Source organism: Protomyctophum bolini (genome assembly GCF_963924005.1).
Source record: "Protomyctophum bolini genome assembly, chromosome: 15".
NCBI classification, from domain to species: domain Eukaryota; kingdom Metazoa; phylum Chordata; class Actinopteri; order Myctophiformes; family Myctophidae; genus Protomyctophum; species Protomyctophum bolini.
In genome coordinates, this window is record NC_137876.1 from 32,067,126 (window position 1) to 32,085,712 (window position 18,587).

Genomic DNA, 18,587 nt, shown 5'->3' on the forward strand with positions numbered 1-18,587 from the left:
CAAATTTCAACAATTTCCATATTCTGGTTGATAAGTTAGATTTTTGTTTTTTTAGCTTTCTTAAGTTGCCAGTAAAGTCAAAGGTGTTTTGAACTGAAGATGAAAAAAATATTCGCAATTAAAAAGTATAATTATGAGGATGAAAACAGAGATACAAAGGAGCCCTTTGTATATTCCAAAATCAACAATGTGGAGTTTGTTCTGAAGAAGGAAGAAAACATTGGATGAGCAGCCCAAGATCACTGAAGAAAGGCAAAGGAAACCAAGGGGAACCCATCTCTTGTCTGCGAAGAATACTCCAAGAAAATATACATTCCTGAGAGGACGCAAGATCTATAGTATAATGAGTAGAGGTATATGAAGAACAAGATCTAGTGAGCAAGAGGAGTGTGGCATTTAAACGGAAATACATCTAGATGGTTATCTCTCATGATCTCATCAGCATGGAACAACGGTCAAAGATTAAAAAAAAGAAATAAAAAAGAAACGAAAACCTTGATAAGTTCTGCAAGACAGATGATAAAAGCGATGGAAGTGCTAAACTGTGGAGGAAGAAGGGGATGGCGGCCCGAGGAAGGTCTCATGACCGAAATGTTGCTCTTATTATGAAAAAATCTCTTGAACCAGAAAATGTCAGTGTGCGCCTGCGGGTCTATCTTGTGCTCTTATCTGTATTGCCCTGTCGCTTACGCACCTGCTTCGAAGGAATCTGTGTGCGGAAGTCTTCTCTTCACACGAATAGTGGTTGGAACATGACATACAGTACGTGTACATGGGTGCACCTGAAACTGAGATGAGCACCAGTCGAATGAGGAGAACATACTGAAGAGCACCATATTGTGTCTACCAATATTGAGATAATGGTCAGACAACTCATCGGATGGATATTTACGGCCCACAATATACAAACATAAACATGGGGACCATATAAGGGGATCATGAAAAGAAGAAGTCAGTCTACTTATTTTAAGCTTTATTTATCATGTTTTTCACTTGCTTAAAAAGAAACTGAGGTAAAATATCTACACCAGTGGCTTGGCAGAACATCCCAAAGGAACAGCCCCTATCTGGTCACAGTTACCCAACAAACACCACTGACTATTCAATAAAATTCAGTGATGCAGTGGATCTTATGTTTTTCAATTGTTCTGTATTTCTCGAACCATATACCATTTGCAGTCATTTATTGTGCGCGTATTCAGGAATTGTATCATCTTGCTCACTGCTCTTCTTCCAATCTATACCACTACTTTAAAGTGATTGACAGAAGAGGGAAATATAGTATAGTATTTAAGTGGAGAAGAGAGAGAAACCAGATTGTTTTGAAATTTGTGAATAAATATTATGAAACTCCAACTTCTCTATTACCCTTAAGTGCCCTTATGTTTTCTGCATTGAAATGACTATAGCAAGAAGTTGGAAGGCCACTGATTTTTTTTTTGTCTTACAATCCGGCATAAACAGCAAGAACCCTTCAGACAGCATGTTTATTTTTCTTCACGGTTACAATTTACTCAACTAGATGTTCAGACCACTGTGTGGCCTTCCCACCTAGATACCAATTCCAAAGGGAACCAGTTTCAAGTGGTCTCCATATGGGCATATTACGTTTGTGATGTAACACATGATGTAACATCTGCATTTGGACAGAAATGTCACATTTGTTTGACATTTTTGCAGCCGTTAAAAAAATGTTTGTGTTGTCCCAGTCAGAGTTATAAAGGATAGAGTGCGGACTAGGAGCGACAGCCCCGCCCCCGCTATAAATTTCAGTGGTAGTTAGTGGCGTTTTGAAGCACCCGGAAGACTGCTGGAAGTACCATTATAACTCAATGGCTCAAGCGAGCCACACCACATGCCAACTGTAATAGGCTCCCCTCCTACTCTGTTTCCCCCCTCCCTCCACTGCTCCTCCCCTCCTAGCTGCCACTTATATTGACTCATGTGCATAGGCGGCGGGTGCATAAGGCTAGGGAAGGCTTAGCCTTCCCAAAAATTATGCTGGATATTTTTTTAAATATATATAATATATGTGCGCAGCATTATAGAAGGCTATTGTGTGTGTGTGTGTGTGTGTGTGTGTGTTGTCGCTGCCCCCTGGTGATCGCTGATCGGATAGGCTATACACTATACAGCATATGATTGACTACTATTGGTATGTCTGTAAACCTCGTCCTTCCAGTCGCTTTGTAGCAAAGAGTAGCGCGCGGCCGCGCGCTGGTTTGTTTTGGGAAACAGCAAAATGTCTTTTTCAATGCAAATATAAAGTAGCCTAATTCAGAAGAAGCTGTGAGTCGGCTGTGTCAGAACTCAGCAGCACCAGTGCCTAGGCTGCACGGTTCACAGTTCACACCACTGCAGCAACACTGACACGTTCAGCGGAGTGACTGCTGTCTCTGTGCCGTCTGTAGAGCCATGAGCCGCGACTCCCGGAGGGGCAGCAACACCGCCGGGTAATCTACACTGAGTACTGACTGACTCGAGACTTGAGAAAAAGACGTCCAAAAGTCGTTGTCTGTGTATAGGCTAATTCATTGGTAAAAGTATGCTAAATAACTCATTTTTAGACCATCTGGGAAATAAATAAATAAATAAATCCGCGGCGGCGGCCTCGCTTCGCTCGGCCGCGAGAGTCCCCCCCCAAACGCAATTCTATAGCCTACCCAAAGGTAAAACTCACCCGCCGCCTATGCTCATGTGGCACAAACGTTATGCACAGACAATTGGCTCATGAAGCGCAATGGACATGCTGGCCGATCATAGGTACTGCAGCATACATTATGGCTGAGGCTTAAGACACATGAACGAGCGAAAAGGGTTTTGTCCAATGGACTCAACTCACGAGCTTGCGCACAGGGGTGCGCACGGAGGTGAGTCAGGTGACACTACTGCGCATAGGAGATGACGCAAAATGCGTCACAAACACCCAAAATCGGCCCTGCGGCTACCCGTCATACTTTTCCAACCCGGTGAAAAGGGAGTATATGCGCTGGGTGAGCAACTCCATACAAGTGAATGGAAGGCGATTTCCTGTGCTCTCTTTATTATTTTTGAGGAGCTCTATCCCCTCCAATGAATGGCATGTAATTATTTGCCAGTCAAGTCTATGGACTTTAATGATTGTTTAGGTCAGTAAATGATGACGTAAGACGTCATCTCGCTGATATAAACTATATTTAATGCCCTCACTTCACATGAGTGGGATTTTTAATATGCCATGTCATTGTACTTGGTGGGAACGTATGTACGGTAGAATAGATGGTCTTCCAAGAGTAGTACTACTATAAATGTTGCTTAACAGTATGTATACATGTTAATATTTGTAGTCAACCTACAACCATCTTTGATGGTCACTCAGAGTCGAGTTTGACTGTACTTGTGGGTTTGATTGATTGACTGAATACTTCTGACTTCTGTCTTCAATTTGTCTTCGTGTGTGAAGAGGAAGATTCTAGAGCCACGTATTTTGGGGCAGTGTGGTCAGGGGTGAGCGATGGTGGTTGTCGGTTTAGTTTGGGGGTGTATGGTTGAAGCCAGGCCTTTCCTTCCTGAGTCTGAGCTTGTCTTATGCAGCATGTTGCCAGACAAGTTTTCTCCAAGTCTCCAAGGTGTGAGTCAGATACATAGATGACATGGCCAGTCCATCTGAGCTGGTGTTGGGCGATGGTGGCAGTGCATGATTATGATGGAGATATCACCTTCATCCATGGTGCTGGTGTTGGTGCATCTATCTTCAGAGCTGATCTTGAGGATTTTTCAGAGGCACCTCTGATCCGTTGCTGCTGTTGGGGAGGCAGCGTGGAGTAGAGCGGGATGATTTTGATGTCGCCCGCATCGGGGCCCAGGTCATCAATCTCCCTCTTGATTCGCTTGCAGGCCTCGTCAATTTCCTCTTGTCCGGTGAGGAAGAGCAGGAGGTCTCCCTCGTCCTCCTCGCACATGTGGATCTGGATGACGGTGCGTATGGCCGCCTCCAGGTAGTCCCTCTCGGGCTCCGGCGTGTAGAAGATCTCCACCGGGTCGCCCAGGGATGGTCAGCAACGGGCAGCTGTCGAAGTACACCTGGAACTTGCTGGCTTCTAGCGTGGCGCTCATTACAATGACCTTGAGGTCAGCTCTCTGGCGGACCACCTCCTTCAGGACCCCCATGAGGATGTCGGTAGCGAGCGTTCACTCGTGGGCCTCGTCCAGGATGATGACGCCGTAGCGCTCCAGCAGCGGGTCGTTCATGGCCTCGCGCAGCAACATTCCATCCGTCATGTACTTGAGTATGGTCTTGGCCGAGCTGCAGTCCTCGAACCTGATGGTACCACCCTCTGGGCCACGCTCATGGCCGCCACTCTCCTGGGCTGGGTGCAAGCCACGGCTCTCTTTGGCCCTGGGACGGCCTTCATCATGTCCACACACCACTGGGGGATCTGCGTGGTCTTCCCGGAGCCTGTCTCGCCCACCAGCACGAAGCTCTGGTTGCGGGCCAGGATCTCGTTGAAGGTCTCCTTGTACTCCCAGACGGGCAGTTGAAGCCTCTTCTTGAAGATCTCGTAGTAGAGGAGGATTTATTTTTGCCCGACGAGTGATCGTCGCCCAGATCTAACCGATGTCGCTTCGACATGTTATTCACCCGACTCTCCCAAGACTAGTGTTAAAGATAACAATATTATAATGCTGTTGGCGGTGGTGGTGCGTCAATAACCAATGCTGCAGTTTTAGCCTCCGCAAGTCAAAGTCTTAATTTCACCTTTTAGCCGGGCCCATCTGAGAGTCAAGACATTGTGGGACGCTTTTTGAAAAGTACTGCCCACTGGGCTAAACTATGCTCCAAAATCACATTTTTATGACACCAATATGTGTCAGTCAGTGTCGGGTGCTTTGTCAGAGTACCTGTTGTACCATCTGTCTGTGTTTCTTTTGTGCCCATATATAGGGAGATTTCTGTATGTATCTGTTTACCTGTGTCCTTTTTATGTCCATATATGGAGATCCCTGATGCCATCAGTTTATGCCCATATATTTGCATGCCCATATTTGGGTATATCAGTTTGATCCGATTTTGGTTAACTGCATATCCATACATGCCTATATATGGACATATCGGTCAGATGGGCGGTTCTGGACAACCGCATAACCGGAAGTCTCTGCGGCTGATATAGTCATGAGAGACACCACAGAGCGACATGCGCTAAAGCATGCAAGTTGCCGTGTCAAACGTTGCTTCACTGACTCAGCCCCGTTCGAATTGCGACCCGATACTGCCACTCAAAGTGGCTACTGGCCAATCGCAGCACGTCCTTGCTCAAGTGCACTGGCCAATCACAGCGCGACCTTACTCAAACTCGTTGGGCTGGCACTTTCCCAGTGGGGGAAGTGATTGGCAGACTGTGGAAGGTCGTCAGCCACTGAGCCTCACCTGGGGTTAATTAGGGGAACCCTATATAAAGCTGTGGGAACTATCAAATTACACCCTGTCTCTTCTCCTCCAGTGAGCAGCTTCATTATTTTTGTTTGCACTGTAAATAAAAATAATATCTGTGATTACACTAAACTGCCCTACACTACACTGACACTATACCATACTATGCTATGCTGTACTACTGCATGCTTTGTTAAAACTGTACTAGGATTAGTGAAGAACTAATTGCTTTTTGCTTTTTTGCTTTGTTGTCTCTACCAGCCGTCCAGATATTGCCATGCTGTGGTTCCTCATTCCATTCAAAGCAGCAAAAAACCTACTCTGCAACCAGTACAGGTGGCTGACCATCAAGATTGTCTTTGCTCTCCTGCTCTTGGCTATCGTGGGATTGTTGGTCTACAGCGTGCCTGGATACATGGTGAAGAAAATGCTGGGGGCTTGAGGTATTCTGGGAAATGTATTTCTTCATACTTATTTTCCTGGTATTTTGCATGTCACTTTGGCATTCAGCACCTATACCTGTCTGACCATCACAGGGACTTGGGTTAATGAAAGACACACTGGCATACTGTAAAGACGTTGTTTCATTAGTAACATCTTTTTTATCTTGTCATTTCTTTAAAACAATTTTGCCACTTAACAAACATTCTGTTAAAGGACCACTTCACCACTTTTCAACCTCTCTTCATATAATTGGTCCTCACTAATGATAAAATAGCCAATTTCTTTTTCTATTCAGTCTGTGTCTCATAGGAGGGCTCTGGGCAGTTCAGAAAACTGTCCACCAGTGACATCATCGATGGGGAATCCAAGCTAATACAAACTGCAGGCTTTCTATTCCTGACAAGTTGCAATGCAAAAATGGAAGCCATCGTTCTCACGATAATACAAATCTAAATATATATATTTTTAAATCTTGTTTAAAAATAATCTGCCTAACGATGATGTCACTGGTGGACGCCCGGGTTTCTGAACTGCCCATGGCCCTCCTATGAGACACAGACCGAGTAGACAAAAAATTGTGGTATTTTATCATGAACATTAGTGAGGACCAATTATATGAAGAGATGTTGAAAAGTGGTGAAGTGGTCCTTTAATCATATTCTTGAAATATTATTGGAAAGGCTAAACAAAAGGGAACCTTTAATTCATTGTAATGAAAGGATTTTACAGATTGACAACATATTATCTACAGTAGCCTATATAATAATCAGTTAAACTATTAGTGGTGGCGCAAAATTGTCATTCCACAGAACTTTTTGTTTTGTATTGCTGTCCAAAATATACGTATTGGTCTTCACTAACATATCACTACCATCTTAAATAATGATCATTTCTGTCTACCTCCTACCTCAGTACCTCACTGTGGACAGTTCAGAAATATTCCTCCAATGATGTCGACGGTGGTCATTTCAAACTTGCGTTTAGTGTTTTATTGATGCAAGTACAATTGCTCCTATTTCAGTAGCCTATGCTAAATTTCCTAGGTTTCCAGGAAGAGTGAAGCTAGTCCACTGTCCACCTGAGACACAGAGTGAGTAGACAGAAATGGTGCCATCTTGTAATAAGCATTAGTGAGGACCATGAAGATGGGTGAAGTGCTCCTTAAGGGAACTACAGTGTGTCTTGTGTTTTTTGTTTTATTGTCTTCTTTTGGTCCAGCACCTGCCTTAACTTTGGAAGTGCGTAACAACTAGGCCTAGCTACTAGGCTACTGTTTGTTGGTAAAACAAGCAATTCATTTATTTCACAGTGAAAAAGTGTGCAGTATGTATGACTTGAAAATTCAGAATAAACTGGCAATAACAACCAACCTTTTTTAATCATCTTTTGTAGCTTAAAGTCAAAAAACATATACCCTAACATGATGTAAGAGTTAGCCTTTCCTTTGTGTATCACTTAAAAATGTAGCTTATTCTAAGGATTAAAACATTATTTTAACAACTGTATGGGAAGGTTGCCCATGTTAAAGGGTATACTGTACTTTAAAACACTTCTGGGGCATTTTAAAGGTATATTCAGTGATTTCACTTAATTCAAATATCACTTTTTGTTTTGTTGTGATAATCCTCCCTACTATAGAGTGTGCTGACTATATAAGGAGTTCCTCCCTGTCCCCAGTTAATCCCTGGGGGTTAACTGGGGACGTGCAGATCTTGTTAGCGGGGCGGACCGGGGGTTTTCCAAATCACCAAAATCACTGAATGCTCCTTTAACATGTACACTGTGTGTGTGTGTGTGTGTGTGTGTGTGTGTGTGTGTGTGTGTGTGTGTGTGTGTGTGTGTGTGTGTGTGTGAAATAAAGGCTTCTGCAATTTTACATTCATGCAGGTATATAATCTAAAGCAGACAAATTGACACATGTATGTGACAAATATCCCACATACATAACACAGCAGACTGGAGCTGATGTTATATGTTGCCCCCTACTGTAGCAAAATGGTATAACCAGAGCTCTTGAAAGAGAAGTTCCAATTCCAGAGTCTATACAATTGTTAAATATTAATTCAGTTGTCATCTGGACAGTTTAAAATGTGCCACAGAACCAGCATCGTTATTCATTTTATCTGATCTGAGATTACTTGTGTAGCTGGAAATTAAATTAGGCCTATGTACATTTGACAATGAATAAACAACAAAAATAAAATTATTTCACAACTGTTTATTTTCTCAAAACTCAAAAGATGAGTGTTCTGCAAACATTTACACACGTTCATTGAAGGCGAGTGCAGATGACCAGTGGTCAGTCTTTGCAGTAAAAGTAAAATAGCAGGGGATAGACACTCCTGTAGATTAATTAGATGCTAATGACGACCAGCATCATTCTGAACTGGTCACAGACCCCTTCATTCTGACGTCCCTACTCTGTTAGCGTCTACTTATATACCCCTCAACTGGGCAACCCTTTAAATAAAAGTGTAAACGTGATAAGTGGCAAAAAGAACAACTGCCAAGAAACGATTTGGCCTGTTTGGCATGTTAATTTGGTGTGAGAATTTGGATAGGATTAGGAATAGGATAAACATTGTAATAACTACAATCTAAAAGTCAGTGGCTTGACAGGGGGGCTTAAGTTATAGCCTCACATACAGTAAGTGTATAATGGCCTAATAAATACAATGGCAGATAACTAGAATTGTCAAGTAAAGATCCCCACATAAAATACATTTGACAAAATGTCACTCACTCACAGTCGATTTGTAACATTCTGATGCTCAGATATGTTGCTTGCTGATCAATCATGAAGAGTCAAAGAGCATTGATCATTTATGCATTGAGTAATTACTCAATTCCTTCAGTAATTTCAACATCACATCAAATCTTTCATAAGAACAAAACCAAAATCTCTATCGACTCGAACACAAACCAAAAAGTTAATGTGGGCCATCAGTGTTTCATTTATGTACAGTAGATTTTGCACCAACATTTTCTACCAAGAGTTGCAAATCTAAATTAAATTAATTAAATTAAGTTGCATAAATAAGAAATTATACTTTAAAATGTGAAATGTTTTCTTGCTTAGAGCTTAAAAGGCTGTGGAATATCTTGATTTAAACATGGGCGCAGTGCCTGTCTGTGCTCTTCAATAGAAGTCAAACATAACAGAAGAAAGACAAATAAAGAAATGCGTGATGAGTGAAAACTTTGTTCTATTAGCACCATATACCATAATAACCTCCATACCATTGTCTCGGTTTGGCTCGAGTTTCTGTTACTCATGCTGAAATAACTTGGATTATCAACATTATTTCATTGTCGTTGCTACAGTGTCTGTGTTGGGCGATGGGGGAGCAGCAAATGATATCGTTTGTTGTAGTGTATAGTACATAGACAGCCAGAGGGGGCAGAGAGGGGACAAACAGATATATGTATGACAGAAGGAGAGGAAAAGAGAGCAAGAACAAGGAAGAAGTATATTTTAGACGGCGTGCAGAGAGAATGTTAAACAAATGGACAAAGGACAAAAGGGGAATGAAGGGTGGGGTGGTTGAGGTATGGATAAAGATCTACGGGAGAAGCTTGGGAAGGGTTTCAGTATTCATCTTGGTCCAGATGGGCCTGCTCATCAAGCTCATCCTCCTCCGGGGGCGCAAACCCATCCTGAGGTAAAAAGAACAAAACGGAAAGATTTAGTCCAACTTTTATCAAAAATAAATACAACTCTGTTCAGTTTAATTGAATTCTCAGTTAAATCATCCATGGGCAGAAATGTGACATCTTGTTTCTATGTTTAGTACCGGTAGTAAGATTCTCTTAACATAGGGCCGGTTGGCACCTAGGTGGCGCTATAAGCGAGATCTGTAGAGTACCCCCCCCCCCCCTCGCACGGGCGGGGACTACTTGGGAAATCCAATCAAAAAACATTTTGTTTATCTTTTTTCCCCTTCCGGTTCAACCCGGACCGGAAGGGTCAGCTGTTAAACCTGTCTCCTATGGGCAACGCAGTGTAGAGCAGTGATACTCAACCTCAGGCCCGCGGGCCACATCAGGCCCGCGGGACCATTATGACTGGCCCACCAATGAAAATCTAAAAAAAAGAAGAAAAAAAAATCTGGAAAATGAAATAAAAATAAATAAATCTGAATGAAGTTATCTTTAATTACATTATTATAAGTAATACTATTAGAGTTGTACTATTACTCGAACGAAAATAAAAGCTTGGTGGGGGGGGGGGGGAGATGCAATGCAAATGAAAGACATATACTGTGTATCCCTATTCCCTGACATAATTTTATAGCTAAACGGAATGAAACCCAGCTGCCATTAATAGTTGGAAATGGAAATGGAAATTGCGGAAATTGCGGAAATGGAAATTGCGGAAATTGCGGAAATTGTAATTGCGGAAATGGTGGAAATGGAAATTGCGGAAATGCGGAAATTGCGGAAATTGCGGAAATTGTAATTGCGGAAATTGCGGAAATGGTGGAAATGGAAATTGCGGAAATGGTAATTGCGGAAATTGCGGGAATTGCTCTTCACTTATAGCTATCTATTTTCAGGTAGATTGTTTTATTTTACTCAGTCAGCCATATCACTACTCATTTTTTTTCATGAAAAAGGTCATAGCTGGGTAATCTATTTTCAGGCAAATTGTGTTTATTGTATTTTATTTTACTCAGCCATAACAATTTATTTTCTGTTAACCAACTTGCTGGCTGGCAGGCAGGCAGACAGCTACTCATAGACAGGCAGACAGACAGACAGACAGCTACTCATGGAGAATTGGACAGGCAGGCAGTCAGACAGCTACTCATAGACAGGCAGACAGACAGCTACTCATGGAGAATTGGACAGGCAGGCAGACAGCTACTCATGGACAATTGGACAGGCAGGAAGGCAGACAGCTACTCATAGACAGACAGACAGCTACTCATGGACAATTGGACAGGCAGGAAGGCAGACAGCTACTCATAGACAGACAGACAGCTACTCATAGACAATTGGGCAGGCAGGCAGACAGCTACTCATAGACAGACAGACAGCTACTCATGGACAATTGGACAGGCAGGAAGGCAGACAGCTACTCATAGACAGGCAGACAGACAGCTACTCATGGACAATTAGGCAGGCAGGCAGACAGCTACTCATAGACAGGCAGACAGACAGCTACTCATGGACAATTAGGCAGGCAGGCAGACAGCTACTCAGACAGGCAGACAGACAGCTACTCATGGACAATTGGACAGACAGGCAGGCAGGCAGACAGACAGCTACTCATAGACAGGCAGGCAGACAGCTACTCATAGACAGGCAGACAGTAAGACAGCTACTCATTGACAGACAGACAAATAACTACTCATGGACAGACAGACAGACAGGCAGGCAGGCAGGCAGGCAGGCAAAGAGCTACTCATGTTATGTTATTATGTTATTATAACAGCTACTCATGTTATGTGCAATAATTTCTGCAGTTATGGAAACAGCTCTTTGTGTTTATGCAAGAAAATGTAACACATTTATTTATTTACATATTGTGTGCATGCACATTGTACTTTGATACATTTTGCGAAAATAAAGTATCATTAATGTCGTAATTTTATCCCTTGCCATTTTTGTAATGTGGCCCACAGGTAAATCTATTTGAGTATCCCTGGTGTAGAGGATTCATTTTTAGACGGTGGCAACTACCCCCCCCCCCCCCCCCCCCCCCCCCCTAGCGTCTAACATTTGTCACCTCATCCAATGTGAATGTGTGGGTTCCCAGGTGCCCGACCGATATCCCCCCACTTAAAGCAGAAACCAGTGCAGAACAAATATATTTTTGGAGGGCTTAAGTGGCTCCCCTAAGAGGTGGCGCTCGAAGCGCCTGCTTCGTCGGCCTGTACTAAGAACCGGGCCTGCATCCAGTCTAGTCACAGACGTCATCTTTGACAATTCATTACACAGTGCACTTTTATGGGTCAGGTACACACCTCTGTTGCATAGAGAATGTCAATGATCTTGCTGAGGACAGTGTTGGTTTCACTCTCGTGTTCCTGGCAGATGAGCTCAATGTCCCGTAGTTTGCTGAAGTAGAAATCTCTCTCCTTTTCTAATCCATCCACTGTCAACTTCAGCTCCATCAACTTAATAGAAACATACAAAGACAAAGTGTAAAAGGAAGAGTTGGTATCAACCAGTTGAAAAACAAATTAAAATTAAAAACAATAATAAAAGTGGGAGAATGGGGTGGAATATTGTATATATTGTAAATTCACTGAAGTGGAGCACTTTTCTCAATGTCTGGTCCGGGATCCACCAGGGTCCAAATGGGAGTGTACAAATGGAGCTCCATTACGGAGCTATGTGTGTCCGTATGTATGTCTGTCTCTGTGTTTGTATGTCCGAGCACGGAATGCTGCAACACCTAAAGTGGCCAGTACAGCACAGAGTAAAGTGGCACAGAGTACACTAGAGTACGAGCCCTGGGCCGTTCCTGGGGCTCCCACACGGACCCCTGGCGTTTCTGTTGCAATTTGTTTGCGGTTAACCCCTTTTTATCCATAGAATGCTAGATACTAATTAGATTGAGATTTTATGCATTTTTGTCTGAAAGTGGTGCTAGACAGATGCTACAATGATGTTTACCTGCTATACTAGTTACTTTGTAGCAATTCATGTCTTAACACTCTTATTACTTGTTTTTGGCTGACTATGGTTCAGCTAATTTACTTACATTTTGCACTTTGTAAGTCACAAGAGCATATTAATTCCTAAATTGTAATTTACTACCTAAATTGTACATTTTGAGCTGTACTGTGTGCTAATTGAAAGTTTTGGGCTAATGGTGGCACAAGAGGCAAAGGCCATTTGTTGACGAGAAGAAGCACAGTTCTTCCTTTGAGTTTAAAGGCAAATTGCACAGATTTAAATATTGTGTCTAATGTGTTGAACTTTTTAGTGTGGAGGCCTCCTCCCAATACCGTACCTGTTGATTTAGCTCCATGATCTCAGCATCACTGCCCCCATTTCTAGATAAAGTTGGGTTCTTCCTCACTGTGGTGTGTTGGACCCTCTGTGGTGCTGGCATGTTTTTGGGAACTGTAGGAGATGTCCTCTGTGGTCCTGGGGTGGTCAGATATTGTCAGCCATGTTTAGCATACGAGTGAATATAGAGAGTAACATAATGGAACTAAATTTACTTTGTAATAGTCGTGGCAATGTATGTATGCAGCATTTTACTGCCAGCTAAAGTTGAAATCATAGCAAAAATGTGTTGTGTCTTTGATATGGCGATTTAGTTTTTTCCCCAAAGTTGGACATTTCAGATTGTTCTGCATCAAAGCCTATATAAAAGGCACAACGCTGGGCAATCCATTGTCAAAGGCTAATCAGATCATTTGATTTAAACAGAATTGCATTATAGACAGGGAATATTATCAGAAAATTTCCCAATCTGAGAATAAATTCCTTACCAATAAAGTTCTATACCAAGGTGTCTAGCAACACATCTCACAAAGACTGAAATTCAGTTTCCTTATGGGAGTCTGTGACAGCTGCTGAAAGTTATTTGCAATGAATAAATATATGCAGGCAAAATTTAAAATGTTGTAGATGTTCTGCTTTTAGCATGTGAGGGGTCAAACTAGGGCTTTTTCATGATATGATTCTGTATTCATTGCAATTCATTGTTTTTAACGGAACACTATTGCCGTTTTTAGCCCAAGGAGTGTTTTTCATGCAAAACAAACGTTTGCAATGGATTCAGAATCCTATCATGAAAAAATATATAATTTGACCCTTCACATGCTACTTAAAGCAGAATTAAGTGTTGAAAATGTTGCATGCATATATGGGTTATTATTAATGGTACCCCAACTTTCAGCAGCTGTCAGATTCCAATTGTGAAACTGAATTTGACTTTGTGAGATATGTTAACTAGTCACACATTGATGAAGAAATGTATTGGTAAGGAATTGTTTTAATATCCTCCAATAATTAGTATCTGAAAAAATAAATTATTAATAATAGTAAATCGTCAATACTTTAGTGTTTCAAAAACCATGCCAACACACTTTATCATTATTTTGTAAAATATTCTCTTTTCAACCAGACTGCTTGGCAGTAACAATGTCACACAGCAGGCTGAGCAGTGTTGCAACCTTATGCCAAAGGCGAAGCAAAAAGAAAAGCTGACAGTGAAGCTTCAGCTTAAGAGTGAGACTTCACTGTTGCTAGTAAAATGAAACAACTGAATCATGTATCAGTCCAACACTCCAATCAAATAATGATTTGATTTAATTTAGTGATTTTTGAGACATGGCAGATCACAGTCAATTGAGCAGGTATTTAAAACAACAGTGTGTTGTTTCATGAATTTTCATCAAATCTACTGCTGCATCCCACTAGTCATTGAGGTGATTAGTGCAATCCCAGCAGTGACTCTACACAATATCATGTTGCTTGTCAGTGCTGGGCAGTGAGATGGATCTAAATAGCAATCATTCTGTGAATCGTGCGCACACCACTTGCTTGGAGGGAGCGCTTTTGAGCCATCCAAAGCTCAGCAAGACCGTGCAGCAAAGGTCAAACCATTTGGTTACCTGGGTTTCTCTTTGGTCTGTGGATAAAGTGATCACCTGGATTGGGGGCAGGGGCCATATCCTGCCCCTGTCTGGCTAGTAGGGGGTCATACTCCTTGCCATCATAGTTTGCATCAAAGAACTTCTTGAACCACTGCACAAATTCAAAGTTGTCCTGGAACTTTCCTTTTACGAGTTTTTCTACAGGGATAATCTGCAAAAAAATGAAGGTGATAGGAATACATTATGCTGATGTACAATAGGACTGGGAAGAAAGCTAAGAATACACTGTACACAAACTAATGTAATTAACACGGTATCATATGAATGATATATTTATATGAGACAAGAACAGGAATCTGACTTTATCAACACTCATCCTTTTGAAGGTTGCCTGAAGAACTTTGAAGTTATGAATGAACTCGTGTTCCAATTTGGCTTGAAATTTGACCTTTTTCAGAAGAACACAACCTGGAAACAGCATGTCCATAAACTGGCAATATGCTGCTCCTGGAAACAAGGACATTCAAAGATATCATTAACAGACCAAACAAAAGTAGCTTGTCACCATCAAACGCTGTTCCTGATTGAATGGTACATTTGAGAGTACATTTTGGCATAATTCTGTATTCACCTGAAACTTGCTTAACCCATTAAAACCGGGAAAGTATGTCATTTTAGATTTTAGTGTTGGCCATTAAAAAAACAGCAGCTCGTCACTTTGCTGCAAGCTTATAAATCTGCTATGTCTGACCATTTATAAAAAATCTTGAAAGTGTTTGAAAAATATTGAATACTTTTCAATTACTCTGCCTCACGTCTTTTTAACAAGCCTCACCTGAACATAGCTGTTCAATCTTGGTGTAAGTGAGCTGCAAGGAGTCGTTGACCCATGCCAACATATCATGTCGACTTAGGTTGTCAATGGACACAGACGTGGCATACACATTCACTGCCATCCCCTATACCTGTAACACACACAGGATTGAAAATCTGTTATTTTCGCCAGGTGAAGCGGTCATCATACCATGAGGAAGAATGTATAGGCAACTCTTTTCAGGGTCTATACAAGTGCAGTTGCTGACACAGCGCCCCTATGTATTTTGATAGACATATGCATGGCGCTTGATGTTCACATTGATTCACTAAAATCAATCGCATTCAACCAAAATGTTGCAGATTGACCTCGTCATTGGCACAATGTGTGATACAATATTTAAACATTTAGCAAATAATCAAGTTTACTATTAACTTGTAGTAACTTCCCAGAGCAGTCACTGTCTGAGAAGCAATCAACATTTAATCTGTTGTATTTATGTGTTGTAGCTGTAATCCTAGATTCGATTTTAGTTCTTAATGCGCTTGTGAGGGGCACACATTGCACATCTGGGCTGGCTTTCCTGCCTGCTCTTTAGTAATGCCATTGCCTTCCATGGGTGTCAAAAATGGTCTTCTATCATCATATGTTCATTAGCTTAGGCCTACTTCATATTGCCTGTGTGAGGTATGAAGACATGCATGCAGATATTATAGCCTAGCTATTAGGATTTATTCAGAAGTGAGTAGGCTATACTTGTCTCGGCCTAATCACAATTATAGCTTTTTGGTCCAATTTATATTAGACATATTATTCTAGCATTTAGTCATTAAGGCCTAATAATTTATATAACTACAAACCTATTAAGATTATGGGGAACAAATTATTCTATGAAGATGGTGATTGATTCTGATATTAACCTGCAAATGTTATATTGAGACTGCACCTCCAGGATTAGAACTGCACTTTCTATGAGGCTTGTCTACAATTAGATGATTACTTTCTGTCCTATAATTATAAACCTGTATATGAGGAATACTACATAATCTCATGTGCCAAATTCCACCGCATAGGCTTCATGCAGTCCTACTAGACTATGGGTTACAATAATATGGAATAGGATGGTTACAAGTTAACCGTTGCACATTGAAGCTATACCGGCAATCATAAAGACCTATCCGACCGGGCCTTTAAAGGGCCGCGTGTACAATCATTGCAGCAATGTTTAACGTTTAAAGCAACATTTTAAAATCTGTCGGGAATCTTGCGGGGCCCTCGGGACCTGGCATTGCAGGCAATGCATTTCCGAGAGAACAATAAATGTGCACATTTGTTGTGTGTCGCTGTCGCAACGTTGTTGCTATCCAAGCTGCCCCCTCTACAGGCCTCCGCGAATACCTCAGGACTGTCAATGCAAGCGAAATTATTCTTACTGGGTGGGAATAAAAGACCGGTTTCACCGCAAACACATGCCGCATGCATGGAGAGATTAATGCAGAAAAGCAAAAGCAAAATAATAATACAGATTTAAAAAAGAAGGCTAATTTGGCGTGCTTGCATCAATACTCACTGTGTATACTAGGGCTATCTCTGTTGTTATCACGCTGCCAGACAGTAGTCAGTAATGTCAAAGCCCGTTGCTGTTGTCGCTAGCAGATCCTGCGCGCCGCGGTGCAGTGGTTGGTAACGGGCCACCCCCAGTCGCCCACCAGTGCACCACCACAGCCGCTCCGTCTGGGCTGCAACAACACAACGCCCCAATGCGCCTGCGCCCGACTCCATGCTGTTTAGAGGCTCATTATAAATAGGACTTTGGCCTATTCTAACAGACACATGATGTGTCTGGTTGGTTTTTAGGCCTACCACCAATGAGTAATGTTTTGTAATAATAGGCTAGTGGTTCTCAAGCATGTTCAAGTCAAGGGACACCCTAATTAATATGTATTTTTGCCACAGACCCCCACCTATAAAGATTTTGTGCCAGGGTCATGCAAGATTGTAAATGTAAAAACAACAAACAAAAAAAGAGATATGGAAATCTACAAGATGACAATGTGTTCTTGTGCCCAAAAGGTAGATCTGATCTACCAGATCACAATAGGCTGTATAGGTGGACCACACCCCCAAAAATATATAATTTAAATATAAATAACACTATTTTTGGCATCTGCCACTTGAATTAAGCTGACTTGATTGATTGACATAAAAAATGGGCTGTCAACTCAAACCCAGAAAAAAGCAATATTTTGTTTATAAGAGTGTTGCACACAAACATCAATATAACATTACAAATAATTAACCCCCGCAATTAAGGACACAAGCCAAGGACACTGGGGTGCACGGACCCCACTCTGAGAACCAGTGTTAGGCGACCATACATCTACGGCATACAGCCAGTATTAAGTTAATGTTTTGTCTTTACAATATAGGCATTAAGCAGGTCTACGCTCTTATTCCAGAGTGATTTACAGTAAGCAAGGGAAACACAAGGCAATACATCAAATGTATAGAAATAGGTAAACTAAATAAATCATCAGCCTAAGCAGTGCCGGTTCTAGGCCTTTTGAGGCCCTAGGCAACCAGAAAATGTTGTAAATTTGCCATGAAAATGCTTCAATCTGGTGCACTTTGAGATCAAAATTAAGAAGTTAGGTGGGGGCCACATGTGGCCAGTAGCCCATGTAAGGGATAGGGGATACATGAAAAAATATAAACAATAGCACGCCGTTTTTCATTTTATCCTCGTTTCCAATTTCCAATTTCCGCAATTATCAATTTCCGCAATTTCCGCAATTTCGGCCTAAGCAGTATAATATCCAAAAGATCTATAATCAACATTGAAACACTAGGATGCCAGGTCTACAAATAACCTGGTACTGTATCTGTCTACATGCAATCTTAGTTACATTTTAGCCTTTGCATAAGCCTGCAAGGTCATCAGGGCACTTTCGAAGTGAACTTCAAGCCAGGCCATTATAGATGATTATGGAGTCAAAGGTGATTCAACTTGGGATTTCATTGTGGTTTATTTGCACTCAATCATGTGATAAAGAGCTGCAAGAACAAATAAAAGATAGAATAACCAAACATGATAACACTTCATGCACTAACTAGATAATATACACAAGTGTGTTTTTGAGTTGATTTAATAATGTATTTTATTGAGCCTATAGTTGCCATATCTGGCCAAATCCTAAAAAATCTCACGTCAGAATTAACACACCTTGACATTATTATGGATTATTATTATTACAATGTCCAGGTGAAAGACCAAATGTTTAGGTGTCTAGGTGTTTTAATTGTTAAATGTGTATTTCTAATTGTTGTGTGTATCTCATTGTTTGTATTCTTCCATTCT

General features: G+C 41.5%; 1 protein-coding gene across 2 annotated transcripts; it reads right to left on the reverse strand.

Annotated features, from left to right (window-relative positions):
* Positions 1–8,106: 8,106 nt before the first annotated feature.
* Positions 8,107–16,929, reverse strand: LOC308329963 (microtubule-associated protein RP/EB family member 3-like). 2 transcript variants are annotated; one of them, XM_080784540.1, is made up of 7 exons: positions 16,802–16,929; positions 15,251–15,380; positions 14,777–14,922; positions 14,470–14,626; positions 12,819–12,955; positions 11,824–11,976; positions 8,107–9,511 (listed from the first exon to the last, which is right to left on the reverse strand). In XM_080784540.1, the coding sequence occupies exons 2-7, from the start codon at positions 15,369–15,371 to the stop codon at positions 9,443–9,445; spliced, it is 783 nt and encodes a 260-aa protein (XP_080640666.1). In that variant the 5' UTR covers positions 15,372–15,380; positions 16,802–16,929; the 3' UTR covers positions 8,107–9,442. The 2 variants fall into 2 exon arrangements, with proteins under 2 accessions (XP_080640666.1, XP_080640665.1); XM_080784539.1 differs by having other exon boundaries at positions 14,434–14,626.
* Between the last annotated feature and the right edge of the window lie 1,658 nt (positions 16,930–18,587).